General features: G+C 46.1%; 1 protein-coding gene across 4 annotated transcripts; it reads right to left on the reverse strand.

The window, feature by feature from the left end:
- Window positions 1-800: 800 nt before the first annotated feature.
- LOC125091000 (protein FAM220A-like) lies at window positions 801-18,408 on the reverse strand. 4 transcript variants are annotated; one of them, XM_047714345.1, is made up of 3 exons: window positions 17,957-18,408; window positions 4,813-4,998; window positions 2,467-2,620 (listed from the first exon to the last, which is right to left on the reverse strand). In XM_047714345.1, the coding sequence occupies exons 1-3, from the start codon at window positions 18,140-18,142 to the stop codon at window positions 2,600-2,602; spliced, it is 393 nt and encodes a 130-aa protein (XP_047570301.1). In that variant the 5' UTR covers window positions 18,143-18,408; the 3' UTR covers window positions 2,467-2,599. The 4 variants fall into 4 exon arrangements, with proteins under 4 accessions (XP_047570298.1, XP_047570299.1, XP_047570300.1 ...); XM_047714342.1 differs by lacking the exon at window positions 4,813-4,998 and having other exon boundaries at window positions 801-2,620; window positions 17,957-18,094; XM_047714343.1 differs by lacking the exons at window positions 4,813-4,998; window positions 17,957-18,408 and adding an exon at window positions 9,182-9,203 and having other exon boundaries at window positions 801-2,620.
- Window positions 18,409-18,620: the final 212 nt, after the last annotated feature.

The raw sequence follows: 18,620 nt of genomic DNA on the forward strand, positions 1-18,620 counted from the left end.
GAAAGAGTATTTTTTTTTTTTTTAAGATTTCATTTATTTGACAGAGAGAGCACAGGCAGAGGGAGGAGGGGAAGCAGACTCCCTGCTGAGCAAGGAGCCTGATGCGGGCTCAATCCCAGCACCCTGGGTTCATGACCTGAGCAGAAGGCAGAAGCTTAAGTGACTGAGCCACCCAGGCGCCCCATGTATTAAAAAATTAAAGAAAAAAGTTGTTATTGTGAACATTTCCCCAAAGTGGCTTTCAGAAAAAAACACAACTTATTCTAATATAACCACATGAAGAAATTCTAAATCTACTTAGCAACGGATATTTAATAGAGAATTCCATTATTTGTTCTTTGCAACTGGCTGAAAATTTCTATTCTTGCAATTTACAAGACAAAGGAAAGAAAACATTCGATGGGTCATGGAAAGCTCTACCCCAAAGGAATAGACTTGATTTAAAACAAGACAAAAGGCAGGGGAGTAGGGGTTTGAGAAGAACACAGCTCCCATTTTAAAACAATTCTGTGTTCTCACTTGACCATCCCTTGGTGACTCACCATCCCTTGGTGACCCCAGCGGGTCCACTAAGCAGGGCTCTCACTGCCCAACCAGGACAGCGTCCTTCACACTGGCTGCGATCACAACACGTTCCATGTCCTGGAAGGAAAGTGAGAGCAGAGTGCCGACCTAGCTTCCTAGGTTGTCTTTCAAGCTCTGCTTCTGGTCTTCTAAGTTGGTAGCCTACTTGGACCGATGCTGAAAGACTTCTCAGTACAAGGAAGATGGCACTGATAAAAGACAAGGTGACCCGAGACCACACGCGTAAAAGAAGACATTTATTATGCTAGATAACACGTTTTCTTCTCCATTTTCCCCAAACACTGAAATAGCACATGGCATAGTAAGTTAGCACACAGACAGAGAGAAGCAACCAGCAACCCCGAAAATGGGTAAGTCTTACTTTGGGACGCCTGAGAAACCCATGCTCTGAAGGGACCTTTCCCGGAGTTCCCAACCAGTGGAGGGGATTACGTTACGTCAGAGAAAATGTTGGGGTCAGAGATACTCCCAGCTCCTGGCAACTTTCTACAGGGGCAATACGAGGTCTGTCGCCCCTTAACTGAGCCACCGCAGATGCTCTCGAGGTCACTTTTATTTCAGGCGACACAGCTAAGGCTCCTAGTTTGAGAAAGGATTATACTAGAAGGACTTTGAATGTTGCAACTTTCACTGTAGGGCCTCCATTTCAACTGCATTTCGAAGGGAAGGAATGGGAGGTGAGAAACGAAGTCAGATTTTGCTGCAGACCGAAATTATCCTACAGAAGGCCGAGAGCAAGTAGGAAGGGGCTGACTTGAACAAACGGCCGCTTCACCCAAGGATCAGAGAGAGGAGAGACTATCTGGGATGGTAGCCCTTTGGAATGAGCGTTGAAGATACATAAAAAATGTTGTTACATCTTTCCGTTCTAACCTGACATTTATATAGGATCTATGAATGTTCTCCTTGAAATGGCATCCCAAATACTGAATGTCTTTCAAGCACAAGTTAAAACATGTTCAGAAGTCTCCCGTCAAAAAAAAAAAAAAAAAAAAAGAAGTCTCCCGTCACATCAACCAACTTCCCGTGAGCTGAAATTCCACACAAAGTTTGTCTGATCATACAAACTGAAGCAGGAACTTCACGGCTGCCCTGTGAGCATCCAGATTCATGTGAAAGAAATCATTCTAAGACAAGTTTTAAAATTAATCTCACTATTTTTATTGTTCGGCTTGTACCTTAACTATGGCGTAACGAATTTGCTATTTCAAAAGCTGGTAGAGCCAGTAACCCCAGTATTATCTGCAGATCGTCCAAGGTACTTCTTACACTTGAAAGCATCTTCTTGGATTCTACCGTTGGCTCCAAAAACAGGGGCTCTGAGTGGCCAAGGAAAACACTTTGTGTCTCATTCAGGAAAACTTCGGGGTGTGCGTGCAGCAGTGGAGAGAGGACGAAATACAGGCCAGACAGTTCCAACTCAAAGCCTAGCCCCTCTAGAAGAGCACTTGGCGGTTCCTCCTCAGAAATCCCCGATTCTGACCGCTTCTGAGGGTGCGGTAGTCCTGACGCCCGAGACTCCGCTGTGCGGCCCCGTCCTCCGTCGCGGTTGGTGGCCCCGGGCCCTCCTTCCAGCCAGTGCCTCAGCAGAGCCTCCCTCACTCCGCGGCACACCCCAGCAGAACGCTCTTCTGCGGGAGCACAGAACACATGCACAGTCTTGCTCTGACCCACGGAAGCTGAATTTCTCCGTAATGATTCTTTCAAACATGGAAGCGCTTTGTTGCCATTGTGAAGGAAGAGGCTGGCCTCACTCGAAGCATTTTTCATTTCCACTGATAACTCCTCATTTTGTGAATTTCCATCCCTGTCAACCGCAGGCCTAGGCATCCAGGAGGGGGAAGGCGTATCTGTCGGGCAAGGGCTCTCCCCCTGTGCTCCTTCAAGTCCATACAGCAGCCGGTCTGAGTCCTCTCCTGCCGCCTGCACCTTCCCGAGGCAGGTGTCCCTCATGCTGTGTGTTCTCTGATGTGGTGAGCCTGACGACGCGCCTCTGTCAGTCAGAGGAAGGCCTTCAGTGGATCTCAATATGAACCTGGAAGAGATAATTGGAGTATTATTATGAAGACAGAGCCTTGAAAGAGCCTACACATACCAGGTACTTCTAACAAACAGGAAGATCTCTTTTTTTTTTTTTTTTAATATTTTATTTATTTATTTGACAGAGAGATCACAAGCAGGCAGAGAGGCAGGCAGAGAGAAAGAGGGAAGCAGGCTCTCCGCCAAGCAGAGAGCCCAATGTGGGGCTCGATCCCAGGACCCTGAGATCATGACCTGAGCCGAAGGCAGAGGCTTTAACCCACTGAGCCACCCAGGTGCCCCAGGAAGATCTCTTTAGCAGTCTCTGGTACCAAGGACTCCTACATTTTGACAGAAAACAGGATGACAACCTACCAATTAGAGATCACAACAAAAAGAACATACTTAAAAAAAAAAAAAACTAAACAGTACTTTATTACTGCAGTTTCCTAAAAATACTTAAAATTTTAAAAAAAATTTTTCTTAAAAAAAAAATTCTTAGGCTTTGTACTTTTCACAGCTATTTAGTTATTTCTGTGGGTTCTATAAAAATCTGTCCTCTATTTAATCAGGATGTAACTGGATGACTTGATTATGCAAACCAAGGCCCTACCTGACGTGTCCTATTTGAGACTGAGACTCAGTGACTCAAGCATGACAAGCCACTTTTAAGGAATCAAGGTCAACATTATTTACAGATCTGATGTCCACAAAGCCCTCCCAGGAAAAACCGGCGTGGACGGGTCCTAGCATACAAGGTCATGGCCTCAAGGTGGTAAGGAAGATCAAGGCTGTCAAGGCAGAGACCTCAGCAAATTCTGGAGCCTTGTTAAGAGAAGAATTCACCGAATTTATAGGTATTACAAGTAAAAAAAGGGTGGAGAAAGTTTCTTGGGCTTACATCCCCACTCTCAAACTCGCCTAGTCTGAGATTCTGCGTGAAAACTTCGGGACAGAAGTTGATTTGTGACCTCGGCAGTGGTTCAAGAGCAAACTCCAGGTGGCCCGTATGGTTAACATTCTTGCTGTACCCGCAACGCTAACGGGACCAACCTTTTTCTGTGACCATGAATCATCTTTCTTTGACATCATTATGCCCCCAATGGGGAAGACGTGTCAGGAAAGGCTGAGAAAGAGCCTTGAGACAAGGAAACAAGCTGAATGGGCGCACTGTCCACTGCGTCCCCGGGCTACCTGAGTTTAGGGGGCCCTGCACCTGACTCTGAGTTGTAAAAACTGTGAGAGGAAGGCAAAAGATTTCTTATCCAAATAATTAAAAACCCTGTTCAGAGGAATACAACTGATTATTACCCTATGGATACTGACCATGTGTACTGATCATTTGTACTGCACTTTGGCATTCCTGATTACGTGTGTGCGCGTGTTCTAAATTCTCCTTTAAACCGATTAGAACATCTAATTAATCTAATTAATGAGTTAGCATCTAATTAATGATTTCCCTCATTAATTGATGAGTTAAAAAAAAATGTTGACCCATGTTCCTTTAAAAAACAACCATAACCCCAGAGCATTAATACATGGAAAATAAAGAAATATATCGACTCTATTTACTATTTTTCTAGAAGGCCAGCTTAAGAAGAACAATGTAAGGAAAACACACAGCTCTGCTGGGAGAAAGGAGGGATGGAAATGTGGGACGTGAGGCAGAAGCCTGAGAGCGCACAGCTCGTTTCCCACGGAAAGACAAAGCCTGAGAGCGAAGAGTCAGGAAGCAACAACCGTGCAATTCAGAGTGAGAGAAATCCGGACAAGGAGAGCCCCTGGAGCTGAGAGGCCTGGCTCTGGGGACAGAGAAATGGGGGACAGGAAGCTGCAGTTTCTCTAACCAGGGGAACAAGCTAGGTGAGTGTGTAAGTGTGTTACATTTTTTAAAAATGTAAAGAGAGGGGCGCCTGGGTGGCTCAGTGGGTTAAGCCTCTGCCTTTGGCTCAGGTCATGGTCTCAAGGTCCTGGGATCGAGCCCCGCATGGGGCTCTCTGCTCGGCAGGGAGCCTCCTTCCCCCCTCTCTCTCTGTCTGCTTCTCTGCCTACTTGTGATCTCTGTCAAATAAATAAATAAAATCTTGAAAAAAAAAAAAAGTAGAGAGAGTACACTAGGAAGAAAATAAACAATTGTTGGAGGCTGAAGCAGAAGCAAAAAGGGCAAAGGGAGAGGGTGTGAAGTCAACCAGGGCGAACGAGGCGCACGGGTCGCGGCGCAGGGAGCATGGCCTCCATCAGCAGAGCCACTGAGCAACATTCGGCCAGGAGATGGTGGCCGGATCTGCATTTCTGACTAACTCTTTGGCTGCAGGGTGGTGGCTGTGGCGGGTGGAAAGGAATCACAGAGACCAATGAGGAGGCTATTCCAATTCCACAGGGGAAGAGTTGAGGCTGTGGATGAAGAGGAAAGAGAAAATATTTTTCCACTTGGTGGCTGACGGATGTAGAAAGGGAGACCACCACCGGTTTCTCTCATTTCACTTCTAGGTAATGATGGCATCACGAATGGAGAATGGAGAGCAGCAGCAGCAGCAGGTCTGGAGGGACGTCTAACAGCTCAGAATGGGGACACACGGAGTCTGACTGTGGAACTGGGCAAGCATTTGGATTATTAATAAAGTGGTTGGCTCAAGAGTGACGTCAGAACTCAGACCCAGATTCTGAAGTCCCCAGCTTTGGGGATGTGGGTAAAAAAGAGAAGATGGTAAGATACAAAAGGCCAGGCTCTCCGAGATCTAGCGAGGGCACCCCAAAGCCACCAAGAGGGAAGATTCAAAGCAACTCGAGAAACTCCGTGTCATAGACACCAAGAGTGTCAAGCACTTCAAAAAAGAGGGCAGTTAGATGTGTTTCTTGCACAACTTCATTGGCTCCAAATAAACTCTAAACTTCATACAATCTTCTAGTGTAGTGGTTGCTAAATGGGGTGACCCCAACTCAAGGAGTAGAGGAGAAAATATCAGATCTCTGCCTAGCTCATTTTATCTCATTCCCCTTTTTCTCTAAGTTTTACAATATATGGCATATTTTGGTGGAGAACCATATAATTTATAAATACATCTCTATCTGGAGGACACGCTCAAAGTTTTTACCAACAGAAATGTGATCAATCCTCTACAGAACTGATAAAAATGTATTTGAACAGGATAAAGCAATACACAAATGCAAGATGCCATTTTTTAAAAACTGTGATATAATGTTACATTAGTTTCAGGTGTACAACATGAGGGCTCAATGTTTGTATATATTACAATTGTATATATTACACCAGGAGTTGACATCCGTCACCACCCATTACCATTTTTTTCTTGTGATGAGAACTTTTAAGAGGTACAATCTTCTAAGTGCGGATCCTGGCTACAATTCAATACAGCTGACCCTCAAAAACATGGGTTTCAATTACACAGGTCCGACGCTCCCTGGTGGTCTAGTGGTTAGGACTCGGCGCTCTCAATTACACAGGTCCACTTTTATGCAGGTCTTTTTCCACAAATACAGTACAGTCCTGTAAAATATTTTCTCTTCCTTATGTTAGTATTTTCTTTTCTCTAGATGGCTTTTTCTAAGAATACAGCATATGGCACAAAATATATGCTAACTGTTATTGCTAAGTTAGATTTTTGGGAGTCAAACTTTACACTGGATTTTCAATTGCACAGGGGTCCTAAGTCCCACCATTGTTCAGAGTCGTATATACTTTCAAGGTCTACCCCATCGAAAACTGGTCAACTTCTCTGGACAGTTCTTTCAAGTTAAGCTTCCAAAGCGCATTTGTTCAAACTCTCCATTTATATTACTGATTTCAAATTACTAAGAACATTTTCCTGAAATGAAAGCATTCTCAAATATACATATTCATGGGGCGCCTGGGTGGCTCAGCGGGTTAAGCCTCTGCCTTCAGCTCAGGTCATGATCCCAGGGTCCTGGGATCGAGCCCCGCATCGGGCTCTCTGCTCAGCAGGGAGCCTGCTTCCCCCTCTCTCTCTGCCTGCCTCTCTGCCTACTTGTGATCTCTCTCTCTGTCAAATAAATAAATAAAATCTTAAGAAAAAAATATATATTCATACATACGTGTGTGTGTGTATATATATATATATATATATATATATATATATATATTAGCTTTTATTTAATTTATATGAGAGAGACGATGCACAAACATGAGCAGGGGGAGGAGCAGAGGGAGAGGGAGACCAAAATCCAGCTCGATCCCGGGACCCTGAGATCGTGACCTGAGCCGAAGGCAGACGTTTAACCAACTGAGCTATCCAGGCACTCCTAAAGAATGTTTATAAATACCTTATTTTAATATGTATTAAAAATATATTTGAGAAGCACCAGGCTGGCTCAGTTCATTAAGCATCTGTCTTTGGCTCAGGTCACAGCCTCAGGGTCCTGGGATGGAGTCCTGCAGGCAGGCACCTGACTCAGCAGGCAGTCTGCTTTCCCTCTCCCTCTGTTCCTCCCCCTGCTCACGCCCTCTCACACACAAATTTTTAAAAATATTTTTTAAAATAATAAAATAAAATAAAAAATTCTTAAGAAAAACATGTCGCTTAATAGGGGCCAACTCTCAGGAAAATTATCTAACTACTTTTAGCATGTCCTTGTACAAGGACTTAGTGCTGTTCAGAAAGATGAAGTATTTCCAGAATTGTGTTAAAATACTCCAGCTAAGGTACCACTGATGTAATCACATATTTAGTAATGTCAGAATATGTTGTTTACTGAAGATCTAGTTCTTTAATAAATTCAATAACAAACTACATATTTAATCTTGACAAAAATACTTCAGGTCAGGGGCGCCTGGGTGGCTCAGTGGGTTAAAGCCTCTGCCTTCGGCTCAGGTCATGATCTCAGGGTCCTGGGATCGAGACCTGCATAAGGCTCTCTGCTCAGCGGGGAGCCTGCTTCCCCCACCCCCTGCCTTTCTCTCTGCCTGCCTGTGATCTCTGTCTGTCAAATAAATAAATAAAATCTTAAAAAAAAAAAAAAAAACTTCAGGTCAGTGAAAACATTTTGACTCTGATCCCTCAATTAATCAACAAAAACTACCTTTATTTTTTTTTTTTTTTGGTCAGCAAAAACTTCACACTAGACACACACGTTACTTATATTTTGAGAGCCAGAAATAATTTTCAAATAATTTCTAAACAAGTGAAGTATTTTTTATTGAAGTACAGTTGACACACCCTAGATTAGTTTCACGTGCACAGTGATTCAACAAGCTTCGACATTGTGCTTTGCTCCCCACAAGCACAACTACCATCTGTCCCCACACAACGCCACTACAGTACCACAGACTGTATTCTCTACGCTGTACCTTCCATGCCTGGGACTTATTCATTCCCTATCTGAAAGCCTGTACCTTCCACTGCCCTTCACCCATTTTTCCCATCCTCCCACCAGCCCATCTGGCACCCATCATCAGTCTGTTCTCTGTATTTATGGGCCTGTTTCTTTTTTTGGTTTGTTCATTTGTTTTGTTTTTTAGATTCCACATGTAAGTGAAATCATACAGTATTTGTGTTTGTGAAATATTTTTATAACTTATTCTCACCCTACTACATATATATATATATCACATTGTACCCGATATACATAATTATATAATTAACTGTCCTCAGCCCTAGAAATCTCATCTCCACATCCTCCCCCCACCCTGTGTTAAGTCTACAAAATAATAAGCAACATAAACTCTGGCAAACAAACTTATCCACCAACACGGAGACCATCAGGGTAAAGGAAGGAGTCTATTTTGAAGTTCAAAACAGTATGGTTGAGAAAAAAAGAAGTGTGGTACTGGCAGTAAGTTCCTGAACGAATTTCCTCACCCGACACGCCCCCAAAAAGGTAAAAAAGGTTGAAAATGGAGCCACAAAACCAGAGGGGTGATGTGCTCAGGGAAACAAGATTATCTGGGTGCGTCCACAATCTCCAGTGCAGACAGGAGAAATCATCCTCTACCAAAATCCCTGTTGGCTGGAGGCAGCTGACCTGCTGCACAACAATAGGCCTGACCCACTTAGGCAGCTGCCGCCCTCTCGGACTGCTGTCACCTTACCTTCTCTAACCTGAGCTATTAATGGCGTCCGGGACCTGACAGTTTGGATACCACTGCTCTGTGAACTAAAAATAACCTGGCCTCTATGCTTCTGAAAGCCAGCTGGCAAGGCTATCTCCAAAGGGGGCTGGGAAGAAGACACAGCTCCATGAGCAGGGTTGGGACACAGTGGGCTTGGAGTGGGGTCCTGCCTCTCAATGGCTCACAAACACACTCCAGGCTCATCCTGGCCTCGTCTGGCTTCCGGTGCTTCCAGATGTGAACGTCAGTATACCTTAACATCACTGCGCTCACGACTGAAACAATCACACTGAGGAAGGAGGTGGCCAAAACACATTCTTGAAACTGCTACCCAGTATGGGGCACCTGGCTGGCACTGTCTGTAGAGCATGCAACTCTTGATCTTGGGGTCTTGAGGTCAAGCCCCAAGTTGGGTGTAGAGATTACTTAAGGCAATACAAAATAAAATTTTAAAGACAGTAAGACTTGAAAAAGAAAAAAAGGTGTTACCCAACTCAGAGGATGAGAAGCAGGAACAACTCAGTCGTCTCCCCATTAAGCTGAATCATAACCACAGGAAACACTAAGAGTGCTGAGTTCCTGTTACCAATCATTCAGCACATCTAAATCAAACCTGCCCTTAAAAAAGCCAGCCGTGCAGCTCTCGCTAAGCCACCACCCTGTTTCCTCCCCCTTTCACCTGCCTGCCAAAGGTATGCTCAGACGTGGGCTGTGTCCCGACTCAGGGACCTTGGGCAATCCTCTGACCTCAGCATGCTGTGAGGACTCACTGTGTGAAAGCGCCTAGCAACTTCTCTGACTGGCATGCTATAAACAGCAGCTATCATCATCATCAAGAGTGTTTTAGGGAATGAACAACAAAATGGGGTGTGGGGGGAGGGTTCTGTGAAGCAGAAGACGCAGGAGTGACCACCGGATGGCAACATGGAAGTGGCCTCAACACAGACTGTGGGTTTCCGGGGAGGGGTGGAAGCTGAGGCCCAGGCTGCAGTGGACGACCAGTCAACAGGGAGCATTTTAACTTTTAAAATTATTTACAAATGCAAAAAACCTTTCCTTCAGGATTCTACTCCGATAATTTCCTGCTACAAATTCAATCAGGAAGTGTTCACTGAGCTCCTACCCTGGGCCAGGCACTGTTCTAGGCACTGGTGTTAGGACAAACAGGGCTCTTCTTCTTGAAGCTCAAGGACAAAAATGTCACTCACACAGTTTTCACGGCAGTGCAATCTGGATACTTATCACAGGAGATTTTATGTATGTATATGTATTTTCTAACCAGAATAAAATAGGGTTGAATTCCTCATAGCCTAAGCATTGGGAAGGTCTTTTTTTTTTTTTTTAAAGATTTTATTTATTTTATTTGAGAGAGAGCGCACAAGCAGGGGGAACTGCAGAGAGAGAGGGAGAAGCAGATTCCCCGTTGAGCAGGAAGCCCAATGCGAGACTGACCCAGGACCCTGGGATCATGACTTCAGCCAAAGGCAGACACTTCACCAACTGAGCCACTCAGGTGCCCCTGGGAAGGCCTTCTAACTAGGGCAAATCCAAAGTCAAAAAAGATTGTTAAATTTGACTACATAAAAATAAACCTCAGGGGTGCCTGGCTGGCTCAGTCAGTAGAACACACCACTCTTAATTTCAGGATTGAGTGTTCAAGACCCACACTGGGTGCAGAGATTACTTAAAAGAGAGAAACAAAGAAACTTTTTTTTTTTTTTTTAAGATTTTATTTATTTATTTGACAGAGATCACAAGTAGGCAGAGAGCAGGCAGAGAGAGAGGAGGAAGCAGGCTCCCCGCTGAGCAGAGAGCCCGATGCGGGGCTTGATCCCAGGACCCTGAGACCAGGACCTGAGCCGAAGGCAGAGGCTTTAACCCACTGAGCCACCCAGGCGCCCCCAAAGAAGCGTTTTCAAAAGTAAGTTTGGTATGTGAAATATACATCATAAGCAAAGTCAAAACGTGACTAAAAAAAAAACAAAAAACAAAAACACTTTTCAACTCTTACCTAACAGATACAAGGCTCTGAGAAATTAAGATCACCAACAACCAACAGGAAAATGGGCAAAAAACATGGGTAGTTCACCCCCCCAAAAAAAGTGAATGAGTTTTTCACTGACATACCACGTCGTAAGAAAGGTGTGTTGCCTCAAACAAACACAACGCAGCCACTCCCAGTAGCTCCCCTACTGCCCCCCCCATCAGGAGCTGCCATGGTGTCCCTCCCATCCCCCTCCCCAGAGTCTCCCTGCTTCCACCCTCAACTCTGAAGTGCAGTAACAGTGAGCCTCCTGAAATGCTTAAACACAGGATTACCATATGACCCAGAGACTCTCCACTCCTATAGCCAAGAGAAATGAAATCACATCCACACAAACCCTATTCGTGAATGTTCCCGGCAGCCTTACTCACTCATAATAGCCAAAAACCGACAACAGCCTGAACATCCAACTGATGGATATAAAAGACAAGAGGCGGCTACGAAGTGTCACAGATTGGAGACATGGCAACTAAATGCAGTGTGGGGTCCTGGAACAGGAAAAGGACACAGTGGGAAAAACTGGTGAAACCCCAATGCATCAGATTGATGTTCATCTCTGAGTTTTTTGGTTTTTTTTTAAGATTTTATTTATTTATTTAACAGAGATCACAAGTAGGCAGAGAGAGAGATCACAAGTAGGCAGAGAGAGGCAGGCAGAGAGAGAGAGAGAGAGGGAAGCAGGCCCCCTGCTGAGCAGAGAGCCCAATGCGGGGCTCGATCCCAGGACCCTGGGATCATGACCTGAGCCAAAGGCAGCAGCTTAACCCACTGAGCCACCCAGGCGCCCCTCATCTCTGAATTTTTAACTGTGCTATGGTACAGTTAGCCTCCAACAGCAGAAAATGGGTAAAGCATCGGAGCTCTCTGCACTATTTTTGCAACTTTTCTCTAAGTCAAATCATTTCAAAGTAAAAAAGTGAAACAAACAAACAAACAAAAGAACCAAAAACCTCATTCTGGTTTGGATTTTTTTTTTTTTAAATACCCCAGTGTAGGGTGAGGAGATGAAGATGGTGTAGGCTTGATGGAATAGATAAAGCAAGATTAGCAAAGAGTTTATTTATCCTTACTGAAAAGGGATGACAGAGATATAAGTAAACAGGTAAGTGTGTGCCACTGCCACACCCTTCGCCACTGCCTTCGGCTCAGGTCATGATCCCAGAGTCCTAGAATCGAGTCCCATATCGGGCTTCCCCTGCTCTGCAGGGAGCCTGCTTCTCCCTCTCCCTCTCCCTCTGCTTGTGCACGCATGCACGCGCGCGCTTGCTCTCTCTCTCTCTCTCTGTCAAATAAATAATAAGATCTTTAAAAAAAATAATCCTTTAGGGGCACCTGGGTGGCTCAGTCGTTAGGCGTCTGCCTTCAGCTCAGGTCGTGATTCCAGGGTCCTGGGATGGAGCCCCGCGTCGGGCTCCCTGCTCGGCAGGAGGCCTGCTTCTCCCTCTCCCACTCCCCCCTGCTTGTGTTCCCTCTCTCACTGTGTCTCTCTCTGTCAAATAAATAAATAAATAAATCTTTTAAAAAAAAATAATCCTTTAAAAAAGTAAATCACATTAAGTCCCATCTCACTGAAACATCTCCCACTTGAGAGTACAAGCCAAAGTCCTTACGAAGGTAAGAGGCACCATCCCATGTCCCTCCCCACCCCCATCCCCAGTTTGTTATTGTGATCATGTAAGAACAGAATTAAGAACACTCAGAGGTGGCTGAGTAGGAAGAAGCTGGCTGGCTCAGTGGGAAGAGCATGTAACTTTTTTTTTTTAATGAAGGATTTATTTATTAGGGAGAGGGAAGGAGGGGGAGAGAGAGAGAGAGAAAATGTGTATGTGCCCATGAGTGGGGGGAGGGGAGGAGACTCTCAAGCAGACGCTGCCCTTTTCCATGTAAAAGCAATTCAATTTTATCGGCCCTCACAAAACTATCAGAAGGTGCTATGGTCGGAATGTCTGTCCCCGCCAAATCCATACGCTGAAACTCCAACCTGAAGATGGCCGTATTGAGGGGGGGAAGCCTCTGGGAAGTGTGCAGGTCATGAGAGTAGAGCCTTCACGAACGGGACTGGCGTTCTTACAAAACCACCCCACAAAGACCCCCAGCCCCTCTGACTATGAGACAACAAGCAAGAAGGCACCTGCTAGGAAAAAGGACTCTCGAAAGGGCCTGGCCATGAGGGTGCCTTGATCTTGGACTTTCCAGCTTCCAGGCTATGAGAACTGTTTGTTGTGTATAAGCCGCCCCTGTCTGTGTAGGTAAAGAACTACTGGTTCTTCTCCACAGATCGTTTGAGAAGCAATGCCTAGGCTCTCCCCTGAGTTAGGGCTGCTCCCCCCACGTATAGGCAAACATGTTTTTTCTTTAAAGATTCTATTTATTTATTTATTTATTTATTTATCTGAGAGAGCACAAGAATGAGATAGCACAAGCAGGGGAGGAGCAGCAGAGGGTGAGGGAGAAGCAGACCCCCACCCCCACTGAGCAGGGAGCCTGATATGGGGCTGGATCCCAAGCACAGGATCATGACCTGAGCTGAAAGCAGATGACTAACGGCCTGAGCCACCCAGGCACCCCCACTTTTCTTCACTTTATATATGATTGGTATCTTTTTTTTTTTTTTTTTAGATTTTATTTATTTTACAGAAAGAGGTAGGCAGAGGGAGGGGGGAGAAGCAGACTCCCCGCTGAGCAAGGAGCCTGACATGGGGTTCGGTCCCAGATCCCCAGGATCATGACCTGAGTCAAAGGCAGAGGCTTAACTGACTGAGCCACCCAGACGTCCCTGGTTGGTATCTCCTAACATCAGTACATACAAATCTAACACATTTAATATCTGCTTGACCCATTATAGGACTTTGTGTAAGACTTAAGAACAAAACAACCTGACTCAAGGATACAGATATTCACTGCACTATTCTTTCAAATTTTATATAGGTTGAAAATTTTTCAAAAGTTTATGAAAAACAAACCATGATGAAGGCATTCACTTGAATGGAAAGATTCCCTAGTGTGTTTGTTTTCCGCATGTTCGGTACTTATCATCTCAAAGTATGCAGTCGTTCCTCAGCTCAGAAGCCAGAACAAATTCCTAACTGAGTTGATGCTTTTGACTTGATTCATTAACATTTCACAAAACTTATATACTTTTAAGCATTTTCTTAATAATCTCTAATTTTCCCCAATCAAGCAACAGAATAAAACTCATTTCAAGCTGCACTTTGGCCTGCAACTAGGATCTCGGGATACTTACTACTTCTTGAAACTGTTCAGACATAAGATCATGCAACCTGAGTCAATGCCAAAGTCCTTTCAGTGCTCCTACACCTCTCAGTCTGAAGCTCCTTCTTCACGGACCAGCCACCTCCTGTTCTAGAACAAGCCAGGTTTGCACCCGTTGTAGGGCCTACTCTCCACAAAACAAGATACACTTCTAACCCAGACATCTCCCCATCCCCAAGGCTTAAAGCCCTCACTGCTGACTTCAAAAACTTTTGTTCAGGGGCACCTGGGTGGCTCAGTCGTTAAGCCTCTGCCTTCAGCTCAGGTCATGATCCCAGGGTCCTGGGATCGAGCCCCGCATCAGGCTCCCTGCTCAATGGGGAGCCGGCTTCTCCCTCTCCCTTGCCCCCTGCTTCTATTCCCTCTCTTGCTGTCTCTGTCAAATAAATGAATAAAATCTTAAAAAAAAAAAAAAAAAAGCTTTTGTTCAAATGCCACCTAAATCAACAAAGCCCACCTGCTTTATTTAGCAAGGGAACCAGTTCTCCCAGCCCACCTACACTCCTGAACTCTTTTATTTGATTGGAATGAACGAATACTGATTTTTAAGTGACAGGTGAACACAAAGACAGGGAGTTGTGGATTTACAAAGTCTATCAGAAAGGAGACTATGACAGAGCGGTCAGAACCAGAAGAGAGAGCCCGCACACACGGAGGAACCAAAGGAAGCTTCCCCAGCCTGGTTAGCGCAGATCACTCCAGGGCAGTGTGGCCCATTTCATGGAAGACAAGGACGTTGCTCAGTGTGACAACTATCATCCACCTTCACCATGTCTTTTCTCTAACCTTTTTGAGGCCTTCTTTTTTTTACCCCCCTTGGGGACAGGAGCAGAGGGACACAGAGAGGATCTTAAGTAGGCTCCATACCCAGCTCAGGACTCTGACAACCCTAAAGTCATGGTCTGAGCTAAAATCAAGAGTCAGAGACACTTAACAGAATAAGCCACCCAGGTGCCCCTGAGACCTTCCCTTTTAATCGTTTATAAATCTAGGTGACCTGGGCCCAAGATACTTGATTCTTCCCTCAGGGAGCATAACTGAAAAGTTAGAGGCATAACCAGTTACATAGGTTCTCAGCACAGTCTATCATCTTGTTTTTACTAATTTTAAAATTTTTTAAAGATTTTATTTATTTACTTGCCAGAGAGAGAGCACAGGAGAGAGAGCCTAAGACCACAAGAGGGGGAGCTGCAGGCAGAGGGAGAAGCAGGCTTCCCACTGAGCAAGGAGCCCGATTCGGGACTCATCCCAGGACCCTGGGATCATGACCTGAGCCAGAAGCAGATGCTTAACTGCCTGAACCACCCAGATGTCCCACTATTTTTAACTTAGTATTTCATACAGATTTTCATTTTTCTACTTGTATTTCAGATTCTGCATAAGTAGGACCCTAATGACTCTAGCAGATTAAGGCTGCTTACAAATTTTTTTTTTTCAAAATTTTTAAAATTTATTTTTTCTTAGGCTTCCAAACAGTATTTTATACTTTTATTTTTTGCAAACAATATTTTAAAATCATAAAGCTCCTAGGTTTACAAAGCTCTTTTGCATCTGTTTTCTCGTTTAATCACCCTGCATGTTAAAGCGGTATCAATCTCCTGAAAAGGTCTACAAACGATGCAGAGGTCCTAAGTAAACACAGGGGACACAGCATCCTTTAGTCCAGCACCCACCATGCAGAGGCTGGGGACACAGTGTGGTGAGTAAAAAGGCAGCCACCTCAGCTGTCCTCTTCCTTGGATGCTATTTGCCATGGCACTTCCCTTTACAAGAGGCCAGAGTAATTAAACCCTTAAATCAGGTTAATTTAATTAGTGATTTTCCACAAATGAACAGCAACTCTAAACCTGCAAGGGCATTTTAAGTAGCAGATTAACTATCAGAGTAAAGAAGAGATACACCCCACTCCCACCCTCTCCCCGCCTCAGCACGTGAAGTGACTGCACGGCACCTGATCAACCCTGAGATCCAACCTAAAAACCTCACGCAGTTCTTAGACAGCCGCCAACGACCCTGGTGACCACTCTATGCTCCCCCGCCCCCATCTCACCCCTCACCTGACTAACAAGCCCACACGCTACTCCTACAGCTCAACTCCCAGGCTGTGCTGCACCTGGATGGCTAATCCAGGTCACGTACTGTCAAGTACATCAAGTCACCCATCACGGGCTTTTGGGATTGGTGAGCACTGAGCCCTTCTGACAGCTCAAAGCACTCCAAGTAAAGTTAATTTCCCTCCTCCTAAATACATCTACCCTCAATCATTATGGTGCAAATTCCTTGTTATGAAATTTGTATTTGAATAACTGTTCCTGAGGTTCTCAAACAACTACAAACAACTGTGAGATTTGGAAACCCTAAGCATCACATTAGAAATGGAGTCCTTTATTCCTTATTGCTTATGGAACAAGCAAGCCTTCAGTACTCTTGCAATGGAGAGAGCAAAAGTGCAAGATCACATGGATATGGGGATCATGCACATCCTGAAATCAGAACTGAAGTGTGAGACCGTACCAAATGACTGAACCAAAGGAAGAACAGCTTGTCCAAATGACCAGGGGCGGATAGGCAGAGAGTAGTAAGGAAACGGTGAGAAAGAACTAGTAAACAAGAAGCAACCCAAGTAAGAAGTTAGAGAGGTGGGCAAAAGCCAGATCTGCAGGATAAAAATATGTGTGAAGTGCCTCCTGTGGGCAACGAGAAGCAGTTTTGTTCTGTTGTTTTGTGGGAAAGGACACCTATGTTTAAAAAAAAAAAAAAAAGACTTCTCTACTGCCCGGTGGAAAACAGATGGTCCAGGTGAGTGATTATGGTAGTCTGGATTAGAGGGTAGTCATATAGAAGGGAACGCATGACAAAGGTGATTTTTCTTTTTAATGTACAAAACATGGTAATTTTTTTTTCCAAAACATGGTAATTTTTACCATTATGTACTAGGTTTTCTCTTACAGTAGTTCTTGTAATTCTACATGTGACTGCAAAGCATTAATGCAATTCTAGACAAAAGGTTCCAAACATGCTGATACACCCAAACCAGAGGGGACAAAAAGGACAACACCTGCATGGTCTCAACAGCCCTGTCCCAGCACTCAGGCTTCCTCATTCTGCACATGAAGGAGCCACACAAGTACTGTCAGAAGCTCTGGGAGGGCAAGAACCTGTCCCTCCTCCATCCAAACCTGTGCCAGGCACTCTAACAGGAGCTCGGCATCTGGCCATCTATGATACACTTATAAAGGAAAATTCTCCATCCGACGACTTTTCATCCCACTAGAAAAAGACATCTGTAATTACCACGGGATGAAGGAACGTCATTTACAACAAAGGCGATCTCCAAGGTGCTGAGTGTGTGTCCACTTTCTCTGAAACTATCTGAATAGTTTCGGGACTCTGAAACCTTCTGCGTCTCTGCCCCTTCCACCTCATTTTGCCTCCTCTTCAGCCTCACCCCACTTCCATCCCGACCAGGATTAATCAGATACAGCTATCAAAATACTAACTCATTTTAGGGATCAAAAATAATTTGTTGAAGAGCTTCGTAAAGTTTGGCAACTAGCAAAGTCAACCACAAACCCATCTCGCAAACCCAACCATATATAATATTCTGGGCAAAATTTCCTCTTCAGGGCCTTTCCACCGGTGCCAGTTTCCACCATCCCCGCGGACCCCACGCCCCAGCTGTAGGGCCTCAGCCGCGGGAAGCCGCTCCACCCCGCCCCCAGTCTCATATGCAGAACCGGGAACAACAAAAACCTCAGCGGATTTTCCTCCCGTGGGGTTGCAGGAGAAAGGCACGGTGCCTGGCATACACTCAGCATCCAGCTTGGCAGCTCCTGTCAGCATCCTCGCCGTCCCGGGCGGGCTGGGCCGGGCCACGGGGGGCGGACCGGCACTCGGGGAAGGTCGGGGGGGGGGGGGGGAGGGCCAGGCAGGCGCGGCTCACTCACCTGCAAGCGGACGTTGAGCATCATGGAAGCCACGATGTAGAGGTAGGGGAAGTTGATGCGCAGCCGCCAGGCCAGGTCGAAAAAGATGAGCAGAGTGCGGGTCAGCCCCTTGCAGAAGACCCCATAGGAGCGGGCGGCGGCCGAGCGCGAGAGGCGGACAGCCAGGCCCGACAGAGCCGCCGCCATATAGACCGGCGCCCGCCGCCCACCCGCCGCGCACCGACCGGCCACGGACCCGGACCGCCCAGCGCTCCGAAGCCCGCCCGCCCTCTCGGCGCCGCGTCGCCCCCGGGCCTCCGCCCCGGCCGCTGGGCCGCGCTCGGCGCGCTGAGGGAGCGAGGGAGGCGATGGCGAGGTCGGGGGCGGGCGGGCGGCGGGGAGGGTAGTCCGCGCGTCACACTCCGGGAAGCGCCTCTGCGAGCCGCCGCCTGGTCCAAGCCGGGCCGCGGGGCCTGACGTCACAATGCCCGCGCCGCGCCTGCGCACCTCTGTCCCGCCCCTACCCCGCCCCGTCACCTTCCGCAGGTGAGACGCGCATGCGTGGGCGAGGCGGGGGCGGGATGCTCCGGCAGAGCCGTGGATGCGTTGTCGCGGTCTGCCCCCTAATGGTCAGGCGGAAATTTAAAACAAACGAGAAGGTGAACAGTGAATTTGAATTACATTG

Source organism: Lutra lutra, chromosome 18, assembly GCF_902655055.1.
Source record: "Lutra lutra chromosome 18, mLutLut1.2, whole genome shotgun sequence".
Taxonomy (NCBI): Eukaryota; Metazoa; Chordata; class Mammalia; order Carnivora; family Mustelidae; genus Lutra; species Lutra lutra.